At 41.3% G+C, this 20,764-nt stretch overlaps 1 protein-coding gene across 1 annotated transcript; it reads left to right on the forward strand.

Moving 5' to 3' along the window:
- The first annotated feature begins 313 nt into the window (after positions 1-313).
- Positions 314-19,278, forward strand: pdgfrb (platelet-derived growth factor receptor, beta polypeptide). Its single transcript, XM_076103198.1, is given in 23 exon segments — positions 314-368; positions 4,127-4,204; positions 4,786-5,103; positions 5,494-5,751; positions 6,195-6,325; positions 6,627-6,792; positions 7,534-7,714; positions 8,310-8,425; positions 8,563-8,686; positions 8,827-9,038; positions 9,451-9,545; positions 9,705-9,837; positions 10,912-11,016; positions 11,329-11,439; positions 12,507-12,663; positions 13,114-13,280; positions 13,709-13,821; positions 14,116-14,238; positions 14,444-14,555; positions 15,815-15,914; positions 16,019-16,124; positions 16,482-16,768; positions 19,131-19,278. Coding segments are annotated over 23 exon segments (3,396 nt in total).
- The last annotated feature ends 1,486 nt before the right edge of the window (positions 19,279-20,764 follow it).

Below are 20,764 nucleotides of genomic sequence, written 5' to 3' on the forward strand. Positions count from 1 at the left end.
CCGAGGGACCAGAAGGTTTTCCTCAGGGGGCTTGGGGAAGGGGGTTTGGTGTTTGTTTTAACAACGACACTCCGGGTCATTTTTTTCCCAGAGAGCTCGCCAAAATCAGTCTGTTCAGAGATATGTCAAGACAACCTAACATCCCTCTAAAAACTAAAAAAGAAGAGTATGGCACGTACATTTATTCTGCACTGCAGCTATTCCAGTAACGTGATTTAGTGCATCTACTAATAAATTGTTCAGCGTCAGTGATAGTCTGTCTTATCTGAGCTATAATTGTTTGCATTGGAAAGAAGAGACCGCTAAATTTGAGATGTTTGTTTTGTAGATCACAGCTTCCTCTGCACTTCAGCAGAGTAAACATCACTGTCTGTGATGCAAGACTCCCTCTGCAGTCTCACTCTGTGCTTTGATGTGGCTTTTCCTAGGAATTGTATTCTGTATGTCTGCATGCTGCCTTTGTTGTCTTTTCCACTGTCTGGTGCTGTGTGCAGTCTTCTTGTGGTGATGGTGATGGTTTGTCATGCTTTGTCATTGGTCTAATTGGTCTGTTTTTGCATGTTAATTGTTTTCCCCTTATCCTTTCTTCTTGTTTTTCCTCATTCCTGATTGTGAGTATACATCTTTTCTGCACAACTTGTTATTTTTTAGCAGTTTTTTTCTCTTTGCAGAAGTGTCATTATGTCCAGATTGTCCTCTTCTCATTGTGGCATCTCTTGTTGTCTACATGAGTATTTGTTTAGTGTTTGTGGTGGTCTATTGTGTCACTGATGGATCACAGCCTTACACCCACACAAGGCCAGGGAATTTTCCCATACAGGAAGCCAGAGCTCTCCAGCTGCACTCAGGCTTTTTGGGCATCTTTCTCTCTTTTGTTATAGATTACGTGCACCCCCCCCACCCCCCCCCACCCCCCACCCCCCTTTTCTAAATGCAACCCCCCTGGGACACACTCGAGCAAACAGTTGGCTGCAAATGTGGTCCACAAAGCAGTTCCCACCTAATCGAGGAGAACTTCATCACTACCAGATGTTTAAATAAAACATGCAGCTACAATATATATAGATAATCCCAGAAGTGGGATTACAGGCTGCTGTGGGGTTGTGCGTGGGCTGCGTGCGTCCTGCTGAGGTCGATTTTGGCATTCTTCCTCATTAGCCGGTGACACTTTGAGTGTAGCAGCGTTGTTTATGAAAACCAGCGAGGGTCAATCAGCCACCAAATTCCCAGCATCTGTGGGAAAACTTATACAGTGGGATAACAGTTTATCCATCATAGTGATTACTGCGCTATCACTTACATAAACACTCTTTGTTTTTGACCTCCACGATCATTGCAGGATTGGAGTATCCCATTTCAAAGATAACAAAGACAACAACAAACATCTGTGTTCGAAAAACATTTTTAGATCCTTTAAATCATCTTTAAGACCCTCCACAAAATCATCGGATTGAGAGCCACTTCACTTGATTTATGGATGTCGTTAATGTTTCTTACTGTAAATTGCCTCAAACACCACTCTGTTGTCTCTTTGATTCAGACAAAGACCTACTTTTTATTTTAGTGGTCATACTGCTACTAAGTTCTTTTGATAAGTGGTAAAAAAAAAAACTGAAATGCTGCCAAACCTTCTTGGCAGGTTCACTAGTGTCCTGACCCTTTTTAACACTTCAATGTGTGTTTATTCACTTTCTTGCACAAAGGCCTGACAATGACGGAGCACAAAACAGCCGTGTTTTCAAATGTGTGTAGAGCTGCCCGTAAGTGTCTCCTCGCACAAAGACGATGACTTTGATGTGCTGTGATTTGCATGTTCCTAAATCTTGGAGAAAATCTTGCTATAGTGTTCACTCTCCCAACTCTGGTTCCCTTTGGCCCTCTGATCATAGTCAGCACATCCTATTTTAAGGGTCAGATTCCTTCTCCGTTCAAAGTCCCCCCCCTGCCCATCGGTCAACATACAACCTCATCGTATTGCGGTAGCCAAACATTATTTTTCCGTCCTTTTTTCAAAGACTCCCAAATAAGATTTGAGCACACTGAGATTTCTTGTTCAGTTTTCTGCTGATGTAAATATATATATCCTGCTGTAGCTCTCTAATGGAGCTCCTTGGCTGGTTTGAGTAGAAATAGCACCAGCAGCCAGTTACGATTAGATTTGTTAGTCCTCAGACTGCCAAGTGACACGTTCCTTTGGCGTCAACGCATTTGGCTGTTGTCGCTCAAAGTCATCATCCCTGACACGGAGGTTACTGGTTCTCATAAGCACTGATGTGTGTCTTCCACAGTGAACGTTCCCTCCGTGCTGGTTGCTAGGGCCCACAGGGATAAGGTGACCCCCTCCCCCATGGCCCTGCCGTCATCACCAGCAGGGTCCCAAGTGTATCAGCGGTCCTGGGAAAGTTCCAGAGAAGTACTGTGGGAACGTGAACTGTACACAGACACCAGTGACAAAAAGGGGAAGAGGGGGGAGATATGTGTGTGTGGATGTAGTGGGTGAAGAAGATGGTGGGGTTGAAGTGTAATACAGCGTACGCCTGTGTGTACAGTGAGTGTGCTTTAGTGCATGCATTATGTGCCAGTAAGGATGTGTCTATGTGCGCATGTCTGTGAACTACGGCAGAAAGAAAAAAAGCTTCTCTCTCTCTCTCTCTTCCTCTCCTTCATCCCTTTTTATTAGAACCAGGAGGCCAGGGAGGAAATGGACCAGTCATGTTTTTGGAGCAACTCAAGAGCTTTTCGTTTTGGGAGCGGAAGTGCCAAATGCAGTTAATTTAGAGAGACAACGTGTATCTCTGGTTTGAGTAACTGGCTTTGGGTTAGTCATGGAACTTCTTGTACCTCGCCACCACTGCCAACGGGATCTTTCTTATAGCCATTTAAAAATCTGTAACCTTGATACACTTTTATAGATACGCTCTTAAAGTGGTGTTGCCAGACACGTTCAATTGATGAATGAAAACTGATAGAACTCCTAAGAGTTGGAGATAAGATGTAGAAACATAATCACTTATTACATAATGCATAAAGATAGTCCAATTTCTTAAAATAGAGATTGTAAAATTGGATTGCGTTATCGAGGAAAAACGTTAAACGGAGTAAGATTTGTCAAGATACATTTCACAATTTTTCCACTGCCTCCCTTCTTCACTTCGTCCTCCACCCTCGCTCTTCCCAAGCCTCGCTCTTCCGCCCTCTCTCTTTCCCACCCTCTTGCGTACAGGCCTGTGATCCATCCTTAACTGTTTCCAGACGTCTGTGTGCTGCAAGACTTAACCCCCATCCCAAACACAACAACAAACCATTCCTCCCCTCCTCAATCTTTCCTTCTGCCTTCTTACTTGCATTAGCCAACTGTGGTTGATGTTCAGTATGGGAGGGTGGAGCATTAGGTATTAGTCACCTTTGACCCCAATAGAGCTTAAATAATGATAATATCACGCTGGTGTACAACTTGATATTAGTATTACAAAACCAAAGCATCCTCTCAAAATCCTGAGTACGCTCCTGTGTCAGCATGTGAATGCCCTCATTTTCACTTTTGTTTACACCAAAACCAATTAATGGCTCAGCACTGCTGTTGAATAGCTTGGATGCAGCATTGTTGCCAGTGAGCGTGTTGCAAAGCTGCACACAGTGACCCGTTTGTTAATGGGCTGAATGCTGGTGGACCAGGAACAAAAAGGGCCAGACATTGTCGCTCTGTCCTGGTGCAGCGAGGCATCAAATACCTCCAGAGTGAGCTGCATCTGCACCTCCGTGTGCCGGTCAGAAACCATTAAAGAAAGCAGATTGCCAGCACACTAAATCATATTTGTTTCTTTTAGTACGAACAGAGCATTTTCTCTGATTGGAAGCAGATTGTCCTGATGTGCAATGTCAGCTTCCAGCTGACCCGCTGGAGCTCATGAGGGCAGGACTCAATCCATCATGATTTGAAACGTTAACTGTGGTGGTGTTATGTGTCTCTTGGAGTGAACACAAACCAGCTTTTCCTGCTGTTTTTGTTGTGGACAGAATGATCTGTGTTTCTTGAAAAATTGGCTGAGGCAACGTGCAAGGCATGACATTTCCAAAAAGGGTACATGAAGTTTAACCAGTGTTGTTATAACTTTTGTTTGTTCAGCAGAATAAAGTGCATTGAAGGCTTCCACCATGAGGAGGGTGACGGCAACCACGCTCCATCTGACTGTCACAGTTACAGGTGAGAGCTCAATTTCAATAAAGAAACTAAAAATGAAAATCTGTAACACGGGTTCTTTTGCAGGGAAGCGAAGAGCATGATGCCAAGCTTAGGGGGAGTATTTTACACTTTTTCTTTGTATAACATATCCAAATGAAACTTTATACGATGGAAAAGGTCATAACTTTAAAAAAGATAGATTTCCAGTTATGACAAAGTTGTGCTTACTGAGGGGGTAGACTATTTCAAAAGCTGTTATTTAGTGTATATACAGTAATACAGTCAATGTTGGAAATATCTATAAAAAATAATGTATATTTTTAGATTATTTATTAGCTGTCCAGCTGGTGAGATAACACAAAAACAGAATACTTTGATGTAAAAGACAACTGATGCATTCACACTGACCTCTGTCATTTAGAATACATCTGTCACTAACACGGCATCATTATCCTCCCACATATCCACTCCACACAACTCATATCCTTCATCGTTCAGAGATAGAACAGGATCTGGCATGTATTGTTGATTTAACCTTTGACCTCATGCTGCTGCCTGTTTGACCTCCAACCTGACCTTCTTTCTTGTTGTGCCAACCGCAGCTCTCCTCTATTTCTGCACCGAGCTGCGTTGTCTGGAGATCACACCCGGTGACAAAGAGCTCGTCCTGGCTGAGGGCTCCTCTCTCACCCTCACCTGCTCCGGCTCAGAAGACACAACGTGGGACTTCAAGAGGGACGACGTGCCGTACTTCCAAGCAGAACAAGTTCAAAACAACGGCCAAAGCTACCAAATTGTGCAAAGCAGCGTCACATCCAGTGTTTTGACTTTGTGGAACGTGAGCTGGAAGCACACGGGGGTGTATCAGTGCACCGATCGACACACTGGAGAAACTAAGGAGGTGGCTGTTTTTGTCCCAGGTGAGGCCTCATTTCACCAGTTTAGTGTAAAAGCTGCCTGACATCAAAGACAAATTTAGGCTGACTCACATTGGTAAAGTGACAGAATAATGAACACTGAGAGAAGTCACGAGGCATGCTAAAAAGCAGCTGGACACACTGATTTTTAAGTGTGCTGTACATGCACATCATTACCCCACAATGCAATGCACAGGAAAGAGCTTGGAAAACAGAAAAAAAGTATTCAATCATTTGAAAAAGCATTTTACTCACAGTTCAATTGAGCCCATCTATATCATTACGTCACGTAATCTAACTGTAAAAACAGGATTCTATAGAGACGAACTGTACACACATTAATTGTTTGATCCACAATATAGATAATCAAACGAGTGGTGTTTCTGTCCGTAGACCCTGATGTGTGGTTCATAGAGAGCTCACACGGCATGGTAACAAAGACCAGTGAGGAGAGCACCATCCCCTGTGTGGTCACCAATCCGAACATCAATGTCACTTTGTATGAGAGGGACACTGATCTGCCCATCAGGGGGCTTTATGTTCCAAGTGAGGGGTACAAGGCACCGCTGGAGGACAGGACCTACGTGTGTCGGGGAGAGCTGAACGAGGAGGTGAAAGAGTCTCAGGCCTTCTACGTCTTCAGCATTGTCGGTAGGTGTTCAGCTTGAAGAGTTCAGTTTGAGAAACAACTTTTCCCAAAATACAAATGTGGTCATTATCAATATCACCCCCCTGTATAAGCCGAAACTCACAAACACACACACACTTCGGTCACATTACAACTTTCTAGAGGAAGACTTGCTACTGGAGGGTGTGGTTTTTTCATCATTTGCATAGAAAACGCATTTAAAAGCGCAGCACAAGCTGTTTGTTTTTTGTTTTTTTTTACTTTTGTGGAGCTTTAAAGTTTTTGTTCTCAACAAGAGTTCAGTTCAGTTTTGACTAATACTGATGAGATAAAGAATATTAATGTCTGGGTTGATTTTTCAACAATTCTGTGATTGATTAGTAGTGAAGGAGATTTTTCTGCATAATAAACCATCACCACCACCTCTTCCTCCTCCTCTCCCCCACACTCTCTCTTCCCGTCCCAGTCCCAGAGGCCCTCGACGCCTACATCAATGCGTCAAAGACCATTCTGAAACAGGGCGAACCGCTGACAGTAAACTGCACAGTGTACGGAGTGGAGCTGGTGTTTTTTTCCTGGGATATCCCCAACAGAGAGGTGAGTAGGAGTGGAGCTGAACAAGCACTTTTGTTCAGCTTTCCCTTCGCGATCACTCTCAGGCCCAAATTGCATCAAGATGTAGAGACACACCTTAATTTCCATCCCCCAGTGAAATTGTACTGATAACATGTGGTGTTGGTATTGTAATAATCTGTTAAAAATAATGAAGATAACCTGCATGGAAGTTTCAGCTTTCCAGCTTTGTTTCAGATTTTTCCTGAAAATAATGTTACTTAAGGAGGCAGCTAAATCATTTCAGGAAGCCTTGTTAAGCAGATGTCATTCCTCTCTCTTCAAGGTTGTTGAGGTTGAGCCACTGACAGACTTCCTGCCCGTCATGAACATGCGCTCCTGCCTGATCTTCCCTCAGGCCACGCTGGCCCACAGCGGAAGCTACGTCTGCTATGTCCACGAGAGTATCCAAGACCAGAAGGCCTCTGCCAGCATCAACATCACTGTGCTCGGTTAGACTATACCCAAACATGCACACAAAACTAAAACAAACTGATGCTGGACAGATTATTATTGTGTTTCGCTGACAGAGAGAAGAGAAGCTCGTTATGTAAACCTTTACAAGTCAAGGTGAAAGAGGCGCTTCTTTTAAAGGAAATGAAGATGACTGCTATTTATTTCTGTTCAAAGTGTGAAATAAACTGCTCACATGGTGCGGATGCCCTGAGGGACGCCTTGAAAAACAGAGCTTCAAACCGGGGGGGGGGGGGGGGGTTCAGCAACTTTATATTTAGACTTTTGGGAATAAACACCAAGTTATCAAGGATTCATCATGCTGAACGTCTCCTCCTTCTTCTCTCTTGACAGTAACTTGTCTGTGAATGCTTATTCTATCTGCAGCGAGGTGTGCTATGTTTATGAAATCCTTGAATAACTTGAACCGCCATGCTCCATGGAGACAAAGACAGTTTAGTGGTGCTCGCTGGACATCTCAGTGGAAAAGACAGATCATGTCTGGCCACAGAAGGTCAGCAGTGAACAGTAGCAGTACAGTACTGTCTCTAGCCTATATAACTAGGCTATAATCGATGGTTATATATCAACAAAGGAGCACATGACTACTTGTGTAGGAAAGAGATCGCTCATAGTGCTAAACCTACACAGAATTATATGACAAACATCTTGAGCAGAAGATCAAGTGCATGACGTCCCATTTACGTTACGTTACTGATGATATCATTTTCTCTCTTCAGAGCGAGGCTACGTGGATGTGAAGCCTGCTCAGCAAAAAAACATTTCAGCCAAGCTGCAAGAGAACGTGGAGTTGAGGGTGGAGATTGAAGCCTACCCTCCACCTCAGGTCCGCTGGTGTAAAGACGGCGCCTCAATCAAGGGAGATAAAACCATCACAACCAGAAGAGAGCACGAGATCAGGTGAAACATTCAGCCAGACACACTAAAATCCCCTGCACACCTTGGAGCAATTGAGGATCTCATACAAGTTGATACATTTAGATAATTAGCTCCGGGCGTCTGTTCGGGTGGCAGCCTCCGGAGGCGTCCTTCTCTTGTCAGTCATCACCAGATAAGGCCTCCGCAGAGAGAAACACAATACTCTCTAGAGGGCAGGACTCCAATCATTCATCACACGGGAACCATAAACACAAGATACCTGTCACAACCTCACAAATGTCTTTCAGTAAAGTGCCAAACAATGTTGTAATTGCAGGACCATGTTTTCACATTTCTGTGCAACACACATCAAAAGTGAAACATCATCCACATGTTCGACTCACAGATGGATAAGCCTTCTGTTAACAAACACCACACGTTTGGGCAAGATCAACAGGGTGATCTGCAGCTGTCTGTTGCATGTAATCAAATCTCTGGCCTCTTGGCAATCATCTTTGATATATTCAATCATCAAATTTCTCATCTCTTTGTGACCAATATTTGGCAGCTTATGCATGCCGTGGGAAACGAGCTGGGAATACTCACATGTCTTTTATTTCCTCACCTTCTACCTCAGGTATGTCACTCTGCTCACCTTGGTGAGGGTGAGGAAGGAGCAGAAAGGCCGCTACACTGTCCTTGTCACAAACGGAGATGACACAAAGGAAGTGACCTTTGACCTGGAGGTCCAAGGTGAGAGGCTGTTTTAAGAATCATCACAGTGTACAGGGTGTCCTTGTACATTTTGAGTTCTTAGACCGGCGAGTTGAAAGAAATTGTTTTTATCCACGTCAGTAATGATTAATGTCTGTTGCACCCCCTGTGTGTAGTTCCCTCTCAGATTAAAGACCTGACTGACCACCACCTCCCTGGGAAAAGACACTTGGTGACCTGTGTAGCTGAGGGGTTCCCAACCCCGACCATCCAGTGGTACAGCTGTGACAGCATGCACCAGTAAGTCACCCATTCGTCACTGAACTGTCACACAACAAACACCAGAGGGCTGATCATTCACAGAAATGTATTTGACTTTAAAATTCTGTCTGCTTTGACTTCTTTCGACTCCGTCCGCTGATCTCGTTGTCGTGTTGCAGGTGTAGCAACCAAACAGCGGTGTGGTGGCCGCTGATACCAGAGCCGGAGGTGCTGAGCATCCAGACCAACGTCAGCTACAGCGAGACTCGTAAAACCAGCCAGGTGCGGAGCCAGGTGACCTTCCACAAGCCTCAGCAGGTCACAGTGCGCTGTGAGACCAGCAACCAAGCAGGACTCATCGACAGAAGAGACGTCAAACTGGTGTCCAGCAGTAGGTGTCCCGACAAGAATGTCCCATTTTAGTGTGTTTTATAATTCAGTGCCATTTGTGAAGTGAAAATTGTATCGTGTGTATGTTTATCAGTTTCACTGTGTAAATGTGCAGTGTCCAAGTTAACTATAAGATCATTAAAACATGATAATAATTATATCACAGTTGGTTCAACTGAACAAACAAGAACAAGTCTGAAAAGTTACATTTTAGAGACACAGGACAAGGCTTCACTAAACAGTAAATAACTTAAGCTTTTAGTATCAGTCTAACTATAGCTCTAATTACAAAATCACTGCCAACATGTTCATAATTGGAAGTTGTACGTTTATATATTTGAGACAACTTGGTTAAATGTTTTTATATACGACCTTCTCTTCATCTAATCTAAATGTTCTTTTGCCTGTTGCAGCACTGTACTCCCAGGTGGCAGTATTGGCTGCTGTTTTAGCCTTAGTGGTCATCATTATCATATCTATCATCATCCTCATTGCTGTATGGAGAAAGGTGAGACACAAAGTTACAAACTCAACCATCCATATTTTTTTAGTTCTTCACAAATCTTTTGTGATTAAAAAGTCGAAGCCTTTTGTTTTGGTGTTTAAGTTTTGCTCTTGTGTGCGTGTGTGTGTGTGCGTGCGTGTTTGTCTTTACGCGTGTTCTCAGAAACCTCGCTATGAGATCAGATGGAAGGTGATAGAGTCGGTGAGCCAGGACGGTCATGAGTACATCTATGTGGACCCCATCCACCTGCCCTACGACCTCGCCTGGGAAATGCGACGAGACAACCTGGTGCTTGGTGAGTCCTCACGACGGACAGTACAGAGAGATGTGAAGCCCATTGAGACACTTTATGTCACATTAGCTGGATGTGCTGCCACTTTATGCATTTAACATTTATAGAAGCTAAGTCAAAAATAAAGACAGTTTATTAATAGATAGATTTAAATACAAAATGTATTCGTGCAAACATGGCATTTCAAATACTGACATGACAATAGAATTCCTTATTTGACACTGAATTCGACAATAAATAGGAAAATTGAGTAAGTAAAAAAAGTAATCAAAATGTGTCCGTATGTGATTAAAACAATCATTAATATCAACATAAACACAGATGAATTCATTGACACTTAAAATTAATTTAATATAAATTTCATGCTAATTTCATAAATAAATGCAATAATATATTTAGCAAAAAGCACTTGGAATTGCATTTTAAGCCTGCGTTTGCATCCATGAAATAGATGAATTAATCTATTTATTTATGTATTAGATTACTGTTAATTCGTGAAATCATCATTATTGGTATAGTTTGTTTGGTATTGCTTTGGCTAAATAGTATGTTATTTGAATTATCTATGATTTATTTAATCATATTTTTGTCTTTCATTGCTCCCTCTTTTTTATTGTTTTATAACCATTTACTAAGGTCTTGTAGTGGTTGTTAGTTTTCACAAAAAATGTGTCCATTTCACTTGTTAATCTCAGATTAAACAGATTTAGAGAGCAAAGAAACGAGTAGCAATGTAGCTATCACCGGGTGACTATAGTGCTGTGGCTGGTTTGGGTCGTCTGGGCGTCCTTGAGGCTAGAATACTAAGTGAGGTTTGTTGAACTTGTCTTCTTGGCTCTAATCCTGCCTCATTTTTAAAGCACTTTGTTTTTGACGATGTGTTATTGGTAGTCAGCTGCTCCGTACAAACAGGAAACTTCGATGGTTAGACTCTGGACCATCTGTTATGATCTGCTCAAGCCAGTACCAGATAAATGTATTTACATTGAAATGTTAATGAACAGAGAGGATGTCGCTTCAGGTCTACCATGGGCCCCATTCACATTCTGTCCTACTGAGCCTTTCTTTGTGTTTCAGGTCGCACTCTTGGATCAGGAGCCTTTGGCAGGGTGGTCGAGGCAACTGCGTATGGTCTCACTCATTCCCAGTCCAGCACAAAAGTGGCCGTGAAAATGCTGAAATGTAAGACACACAATGTAAAAACACAGTCTAAAGCCATGTGCGTACTTGCGTGAACAATGTGGAGACCTCAGTAGAGCCCCCTGCATACAGTAGCTGTCAATTATTGTGAAACCAGTGCCATATTCCTGCGGGCACAGAGAGAGAGCAGGAGCCTGCTGAGCTTTAGTTTGGTTGCCAGCCTGGTTGAAGTTTCAGCCAAAGGGTCATTGAGCAGTTTGGCGTCAGTGTCCTGGCTTCAGTATGTTAAGCTCTCCTGTTGTCATACCTGCCTCATACGGCCCTACTTTAACACATCTCTCTCTCTCCATCCAGCTACAGCCAGGAGGAGTGAGACTCAGGCTCTGATGTCAGAGTTGAAGATCATGAGTCACCTGGGTCCTCACCTCAACATCGTCAACTTGCTGGGAGCTTGCACCAAACATGGTGAGCACCGGTGCTATACTGTGCTAACACACATGATAATTAGGTCATTTTATAGTCTGTTTACACAATAACAGTACCTTCGATCAGCTGGTAGCATTTTCTTCATGCAAAACCTTCCTGGTGGTTTCGTTGTGTCTCTTTTCTTCGTCTGTGAACTTATTAAATACATTTCTTTCATTAAAATGTTCTCTAAAAGGGAATATCTCACTGAGTTTGAGCTCTGTCTAATCTAATAATTACAGATCTAAAGTTACGTATGGTATGATATGAGTAAAGGAAGACTATTGAGATTATCTAAGTAACAGGATATTAACAACTAAAAATGTATTTTCATATAAGATCAAATAATAAAATAACATGTAGTGCTTTTTTGCCAGATTTTCTCCATACGATTGAGTTACAGACATCCTATTTGCACTGTGAGCGCATCAGAGGATAAAGCAGTTACAATTTCATGCGACGGGTTAAAACATTCCTGTGGCTTCAGAGGTTATGTTGAAGAGAGAGGGAAACATTTAAACAGATGTAAACATGTTGTGGAAATGCTGCTGTCTACGTTCTGCTTTGACTGGAAACAGTTAGTAGTCAATGGCTGCCCCTATAACGCACACCTCTGCTTGATTTAAACCATTTTTCTCCTGTTTATTTATTTACCGCATTTATGTAAAATGTCAGTTATAGAATTAATAACAACACAGAATGTTTACTTATTAAATATATATTGTTCAACAATCCACAAATAGTAACTTTATCTTTTATGAAATTAAATGATTTTTAACAGACACAAAAAAAATCACATATTATAATTTATATATGAACATGTCAGAAATATAATTGAATGCTATTTAAGTGACTAATGTGTAAAAATAATTGACATATTTTCAATAATATATTCATATACTAATTTAATTATTTTGTTGCGTGTTAATATTAAAGCTTCCATCTAGCTCAATATTTGCTTTTAATGTATATATTTTTAATTTTAGGAAAAGTAAATATGCCCTGTCTATAGCGAAATTAAAGTTTGTTAAATCCAAAATTTAGATTTCTCTTCTTCCACCAATCAGGCCCTCTGTATCTGGTGACTGAGTACTGTCGATATGGTGACCTGGTGGACTACCTGCACAGGAACAAGCACACCCTCCTGCAGTACCAAGCAGAGAAGAACCAAGACGACGGCTGCCTCATCTCTAGAGGAAGCACTCCGCTCAGCCAGAGGAAAGGGTGAGAAGAAGAACAGATAACATCTTGTATAATGTGTGTGTGTGTGTGTGTGTGTGTCTGCTGTCACATAGTCGGGGCGACTGTGGCTCAGTGGTAGTGGCTCCACTAGTCCATTTTGATGTGTCATTGGGCAACACACTTAACCCCAAATTGCTCCCATAGCTGTGCCTACGGTGTGTGGATGTAGTATGAATGTTAGATGGTCCTGATGGGCAGGTGGCACCTTGCATTGTAGGCCCATACATCAGTGTATGCATGGATGTGAATGATGACATGTAGTGTTAAAGCGCTTTGAGTGGTCGGAAGACTAGAAAAGCGCTATACAAGTACAGTCTAATTATCATTTACGTCTTCCTCACATACAAATGAAATAAATAATAAAGAGCCATGAGATGAAATGGATTTATGTCAGTTCATCACATTGTATTGTTTCACACTTTGTGCATCCAGATACGTGTCCTTCGGAAGTGAGAGTGATGGAGGATATATGGACATGAGTAAAGATGAGCCCACCATCTACATGCCCATGCAGGAGCAGATGGACACCATCAAGTACGCAGACATCCAACCCTCTCCATACGAGTCGCCCTACCAGCAGGACATCGATCAGGAACAAGGTTAGATTTGTGTGTCTATGTTGATTAAGTGATGAGTATTGATGATAATTCATTGTAAATTATTTGAAATCCAGTTGTAAATGAAATTTAGTATGAAGAATCCAGCCCATGGAACCCAGGAATCAAGGAAGAATGATATGCAGTGTGATGTGAATTTTCAATCAGTGAGCTTGAAATAGTGCATTTCATGAACACATGCATTGTTTTCGCCAATGAATGCAACATTTTCTCCGGTCTTTGATCACAAAGCACTTTCAAATGTTACAGCATGTGAAGGGCATGAGCTTAATTTCAGGCCATGCAGTCACAGGACAGCCGGAGTTCCCCCAGCAACAACAACAACAACAACACAATGTCTTCATTCATTGGATGCTCCTCACCTTCTCTTCTTCTCATTGTTTGTCATCTCACCTTGTCATCGTGTTCAGGTGACAGCAGATTGGAACTGGCCATCAGTGACTCTTCTATTCTCACCTATGACGATCTGTTGGGCTTCAGCTATCAAGTGGCAAAGGGGATGGAGTTTCTTGCCTCCAAGAATGTAGGATATGAGAAATAATGGTGATATTTGACTCAAGATGCCTTCAGATTATGTGACTTTGTTTGCATTTACCGCCTGAGATTTACAGAAGGAAATGGATACCGCTCTCATGCCTGTACTCCAAATATGAAGCTACAGCGAGCAGCCGGTTAGCTTAGCTTAGCATAAAGACTGGAAACAGGGGGAAAGAGCTAGCGTGGCTCTGTCTGGAGATAACAAAAAGCCACCAACCAGCACCTCTACAACTCACTAATTAACTCTTTAATTATACAATTTTATTGTATTCCACCACAGTGCGTCCATCGTGACCTCGCTGCCAGGAATGTGCTGATCTGCGAGGGCAAACTGGTGAAGATCTGTGACTTTGGCCTGGCCAGAGACATCATGCATGATTCCAACTACATCTCCAAAGGCAGCGTAAGTGACAAAATCGTAAAGTTTAATAAACAAAATGCACATTAAGCCACCTGGCTCTTGTTCCTATCACATTTCAATGCACTTATAGAAAGTCAAACCAAAGCAACTGCATGTAATGTAATTGATATAATTTAACCAAAATTAGCTAAATAAAATGCTGCAAATAATCATTGGGTCTGTCTAATGTCTAACTTCTTTCATTCAGACCTTCTTGCCCCTGAAGTGGATGGCACCAGAAAGTATTTTCAATAATTTGTACACCACCCTGAGCGACGTGTGGTCATTCGGCATTCTTCTTTGGGAGATTTTCACTCTGGGTCAGTCCAAACACACACACATTTACACACACTAACACACACAAAAGCCATTAACCCAAATCAAAATCAGAACTGTTATACACACAAGAGGGATTCGTCTTCGTTAATTGCTTATGTAGGTCACATTACAGAGTTTTCACCCGCTTGACTCCTCGTTAATTATTGAAGCCAAACAAACATTCCCGGGCTTCTGCTAAACTGTAAATTATGAAATCATGTGTCTAAAATTGAATGACGTTGAATGTATGCAGAGACTATTTCAAATCCCATGTCTGATTGAAAGAACACACCATTTTGTTTGAAGACTCTTAAGAGGTCTAAACCTTATTAAACACAGTCAAGCTTTGAAATCAGCATTTCCTCTTAAAAAAAAAAGAAGAAAGAGAAAAAAGAAAAGCCTCTTCCCACGATTTTGGAAAATACCATGAAAACAAAGGAGACATTTTATTGCATAAGCAATTGAAACCCAAGTGGTGGAAAACAAACTCACAATCCCGCCTCTGTAACAATTATAACCAAAGATCCTCTGCACTTCCTCATCTGAATCTGACTTTCATTGGACTTTTCAGAACTAGAATAAATCTGCCCAGTTGTTCTCAGAAAATAAATGTGCATGACTTTAGATTCATGATTTTACATTTCTAGCCTGTGCATGACTTGTTTTGACCATCGCGTTACTAAACTCGTCCTGTTTTCTCCAGCTAAGAAATATCGCAAAAAATCAGATGCGTCTTGTCTCGACGGATCTCGAACTAGTAATCCAAACTTTTATTTTCTCCCGTCTATTAATGTAATTCCCTCAACACCTGCATCAGTCAAGCTGCTCTAAACACTTACAGCTGGTTCAAAATGCAGCTGCCAGGTTATTAACTAGAACTAGCCGTCGGTCCCACATTACCCATGTTCATCCCTCCATGGGCTTCCTGTAAAATCTATAAATAAATTATATAGTATCTTGTTAATTACATATAAGACACTGCATGACCTTGCCCACAGCTACATTTCTTTTCTCCTTGTTCCGGATTCTCAACCAGTCCGATCCTCATATCTCATCTGTTTATCTTTTCCCCCGCTCTAACTGCAAAACGAATTATGCTGATTCCCTCAGGAATCATCTCAGCGTTGCTGAATGTTGGGCGGTTTTAAGCGGCTTAGGAAACAAGCCTTTTTATAGATCTCATCCCTGACATATTTTTTTTTTCCATTCCAAAGTGCAATATGAATAAAGCTTTACCTACTTACGTTCTTGCTTTCTGCAGGAGGAACCCCCTACCCTGATTTGCCCATGAACGAGTTGTTCTACAGCGCTTTGAAGAGAGGCTACCGAATGGCCAAACCTGCACACGCCTCTGATGAAGTGTGAGTCTCATTGTAACCCTGCCATATACAGTATGTCACCTCTGAAATAACTCAGACATGAAAATGTAGAATAAGAAATGAACTGCATGTTGTCTCTGTTGCAGTTATGACATCATGAAGAAGTGCTGGGACGAGAAGTATGAGACAAGGCCCGAGTTCTCCTTTCTGGTCCACAGTGTTGGGAACATGCTGGCAGACAGCTATAAAAAGGTACATCTACAGCTTCTGAACTGTAAGCTTGGACTTTTAACTCTACACCACATACTCCTAATCTTCAAGTGTTATTTGGGTGAGGTTATCTACCAATTCATTCATCTACTCAGTCAGCCTATCTGCCTCCCAGTGGCTGGTTGGAGGAAAAAAAGAAAACTTCAGTTCACGAAGTAGACACACTGTCTACCAGTTTGATTCCTCACTGATTCTTAAAGTAGATAAAAAGTGAATAGTGTTATAAGCTGTGATGTAACATCCTTTGTGCTCAACGACTCATATCTGCACTTTGCAACCTCAAGCTCCCAAACTGTTGACTAATTGATTTGTCGTTAAACTGTTGTCCCCTGGCAACAGAAATACAGCCAAGTCAACGACAACTTCCTGAAGAGTGACCACCCGGCAGTCGCCCGCACCAAACCCAGACTCTCCTCTCCCTTTCCGATCGCCAACCCAGCATTCGGCACCCCATCCCCCCATTACATCCCCCCGGACCCCTACAACCAGAGCCCGAGCCCTGGAGAATTCAGACAAGAGGCAGACACACAGGAAGTCATAACTTCATACAACGAATACATCATTCCCATCCCCGACCCCAAGCCGGAGGACATTTTCACTGGCGTGCCGCCAGAAAGCCCTGCAAGGTACGGGCCGCTGAAAAACATGCTGCAGAGATGTATGCCAAATGCTGGGGTAGCAAGAAAGATGAGTAGGCTTAACAAGAGCAGTGTTTTTTTCCACCACACACCCACCCATCCAGATGTTGAGCTGAGACAATAGCTGAATTATGGCGCCAGATATAAACATACAGTCAAATAAAGGCCAAATAAACGTCCGACCTCATGAAATCCAGATATATTTACGTACAGAATCACAGTTTTTTCCAACCATAACTCATAATTAACTTGGATTTAGGTGTTGTTTAATATGTGTTGAAAGAGTTTGGGAGTATTAGCAGATTCCAACCCTGTCTTTTGGATTTTGGCAGTGATTGTACCTTAAACATTGTGGTTTGGGTTTGAGGTGTTTTTCGAATCAGTGTTGGTGATGAGCCACACGCAGACGGATGGTGAGGATGTCGTGGACACATCAGGCAGCATCTTAATACTCACTACATTATTAATACTTAATACTCACTGATTATTCAACAGTCAGCTGTCTAATTTCCTAAAAACAAGTAATTGCTGTTATCATTTTCTAATTCATTTTTAGCAACTTTCAAAATCAATTAGCTGCAGCCCCATTAATGGCCTTTCACAGTTCAAGGAGCTGTATTTAACATCCAGAGCATAAATATAGCAGCAGACCTTCCTCTACGAAAGGAAAGTAGATAATTCCGCCACACAATTCCTTGCGGTGGCAACATTTAAAGTGACGCACCATTCCGCCGTCCATGAAAACAAACAATATGCTTATCTTACACAGGGTTTAACAAATACTCGTACAGTCATAAACTAATGATTCATATTGATGAATATGAATAGACAGTGACAATTCTTATGTATCATTTCATTTGTATTTATTTACTTCGAACATGTAACAAATATGTTTTGAAAAAAGAATACGAAATACAATGAAGAGTAAATATAGCAAACTGAACAAATTCTCATTCTCAATAACTAGAACCATCCGTAAAAACAAAACAAGCTAGGCCTATGATAGATTATTAAACTGGTAAAAAGCTAAATATAACCGAACCGTTGAATCCACATTATTGCACAAAGGAAATATTGATGTTGAACAGTTTCATTAATATTGCACACAAGTGAATTGTGAACTGAAGCAGTGTTGAAGGAAGGAGCTCCGGTTTCTCTTCTTTTACCCACCATGAGTGAAACAGCCTCTCACAAAAGAAGCTATTTATAAAGCCTGCATGTAATTTACTAATAGGTTATGTGGGGTTATGTTTTAGTTGCACTTTTTGTCGTCTTTCTTCATTGTAGTTTCGCGGTGGCAGACCTACATCAGTGACATCGCTTCATAATCACGTAGCTTAGCTTAGTGTAGTCGGATTCTCTAAACACCACGGTTGTCTTTTCCTAACTCCTCATGAATTCTCCTTCACATATTTCCTTGACCCCATGATGTTTTCCATAGAGGTCAAGGAAAAGTGGTTAGGAATAGATGGTATGAGGTCATTTTTGGACTTTTCGACCGCAGCCAAAGCCTGCTCGTCATCCGCAAGTGGTAGCAAGTCTTTGTCGTGAATTCTTTCAGAGCTTTTCAGACCTGACAGTCTCAAATAGTTCACTGATAAAATCACTATTTTCATGAATATGAGATATGACTTTACAGTTAATTACAATCCCTCCTGGGAATTGTGGAGGTTGATTTATGGCTTTTTGACGGGAATAAACAAAGCTTTAGTGCTGCATCGTCAGCTACGAGCCGCCGGCTCGCCATCGACATGTTCAGGGCTTTTGAGAGGCATTAGAAATGCTCCCAATGTTGTATCTCACACTTTTAAGACAATGGAGTTTAAGTTACATCACTTCTAAAAGGCAAAATTGATCAAATAAAAAAACAACAACGTTATTTATAATGTTGAACCGTTACTGCCTAACATCCTAAAGAATTAAGAAGTGCTGCCACTTGTGTTGCTGATTACTGAGAACATTTTGAGATGAACCGTGGCTCGCTGGGTTCAGAGGTTTGTCTGATAACTGCAAGGTCACGGTTTGATCCTTGGCTTGGACGGTTCTAACCAGTATTCAGTTCATGTTCAAAATAGTACACAGGAAGTGCTCATCATTTCCATACAAAGACCTGCATTGGAAAAACATTTCTAACTCTTTAAAATACGGAAGAACAAAGCATTTAAATGCTCTCAAAATGGGTGAGTTGTTTAGTTGTGACTTGTGGTTGCTGGAAGGAAGATGAAAAAATGAAGGAAGACATCAGGATTTATTATAAATATTAATAAATACACATGGTGTTGTGTCCTTCTCTAACTCCTATGTGACTGAGTGCACAATGTGAAGTTGTGTTTTGTCTTCCCACCCTCAGCTCTCTGGCTCTGGAGGAGGAGACCGACACCATGTCGCAGGACACCGCTGACACTCTCCCAGAGGAGGACAGGCTGGAGGAGACCAGTGAGAGAGACACTCTGCTGAGTTTTCCTGGGACACCCGAGGTGGAAGACAGCTTCTTGTAGCCACAGAACTCTGAGAAAAGCGTCCCCTTTATTTTTTAACCTTCCTGAAAAAGGGAACGTGACTAAACTAGAATGTAGCAACATTGAGACTGAGAAGGAAATCTTTGTGTTTCCACTAAGCACTCGAAAAGTTTTGCCCTTCTTTTGTATCAAACTTAGTACCTCTGAAGCTAAAATAGTTAATGAGCCTGATGTTATCATTCAGTCATTTATTAGACACTTAATATAAATACGGTACTCTCTGTAGAGAATCAGTTTCCTCTAATGTGTGTACTGTATTTTCTATTGTAGCCAGAGATTTATGAGGCCTTATAAGATATCCATCCATCCATCCATTATCCAAACCGCTTATCCTGTTGAGGGTCGCGGGCCTTATAAGATATGTGCTTGTCTAATTGGTTATACACAGTATATACAAAATACTGTCCAATCAAGAACAATATGTAATTCCCATATTAGTGAGCATCATTAACATTATATAATAGACCACATTCAGCCATGGCAAGTACGAAATTGGATTTAAACTTTGTGTTGCATTGTTTTCTTAAGTACGACCTACAGCTGTATTCAATGTATTGTAACATTTCACAAAATGTTATTTCTAGGACGTGAAATACAGATATGCACTGTTTTACTATGAAAAATACTTTATTTGTATTTACATATATGCCATAGTGCCAGACATATTCAGTCCTCTTTCTTTTTTTGTGAGAATTATATGAAATCTATCTGTCATTTGTGAATTTTGAATACTTGTTTTGCATAAGTTGAATTCATTGCTCTGTGCCAGATTTGCACTTTATTCAGAAAAAAATGTGGATATTCATAACGAAGATATAAATATACTCTAAAATATAGATTTAAAAGTTAAACGGAAATCCAACTTTTGACTTAATTAAACATGTGGCTGTTACAGTAAATCAGTTTCTGTGGTGACAGGTGACTCTCAAGGGAAAAACACTAAATACAGCGTATCACTGCCTTAGCACAAGATGGCACACGTGAGTGCCTTTGTACAGACCTTCCAGCTATTGATGCTCGCCGATTATGGAGGGGTTTTTATGGAGGATTTAGTAGATATGAAGGGCTGCTGTACTCAAGAAACCTACATAGCCTTATGTATACATGTACAACTGATGCTTTTAGTCTTCTACTGCATTGTTTAGCAGTCACTCACACCATCTTTTAACTGTCAGTACTGTAGTATTGACAAAGGAACACGTCATTTTCTGCTTGCAATTTAAAATGCACAAGATCACTGTATCACAAGCTATGGTACCAAAGCTCTTCTTAACGTTTACAAATGTATTTTTTTATATGTGCCATTTTGTATGTTGTAAATGTGACAATAAATGTGTATTATAGTAGCACTGGAAGTGTGAGTCTTCTGTGAATCATGAGAACCTAACGGCTCCCTTTTAGCTGCTATACTCTGTCTTCATCTAATTGTTTTTCACTGTCAAAACAGCTAAAAGATGACTTGTGT

Source organism: Anarhichas minor, unplaced genomic scaffold (assembly GCF_050575085.1).
Source record: "Anarhichas minor isolate MPS153535 unplaced genomic scaffold, ASM5057508v1 ptg000028l, whole genome shotgun sequence".
Lineage (NCBI taxonomy): Eukaryota > Metazoa > Chordata > Actinopteri > Perciformes > Anarhichadidae > Anarhichas > Anarhichas minor.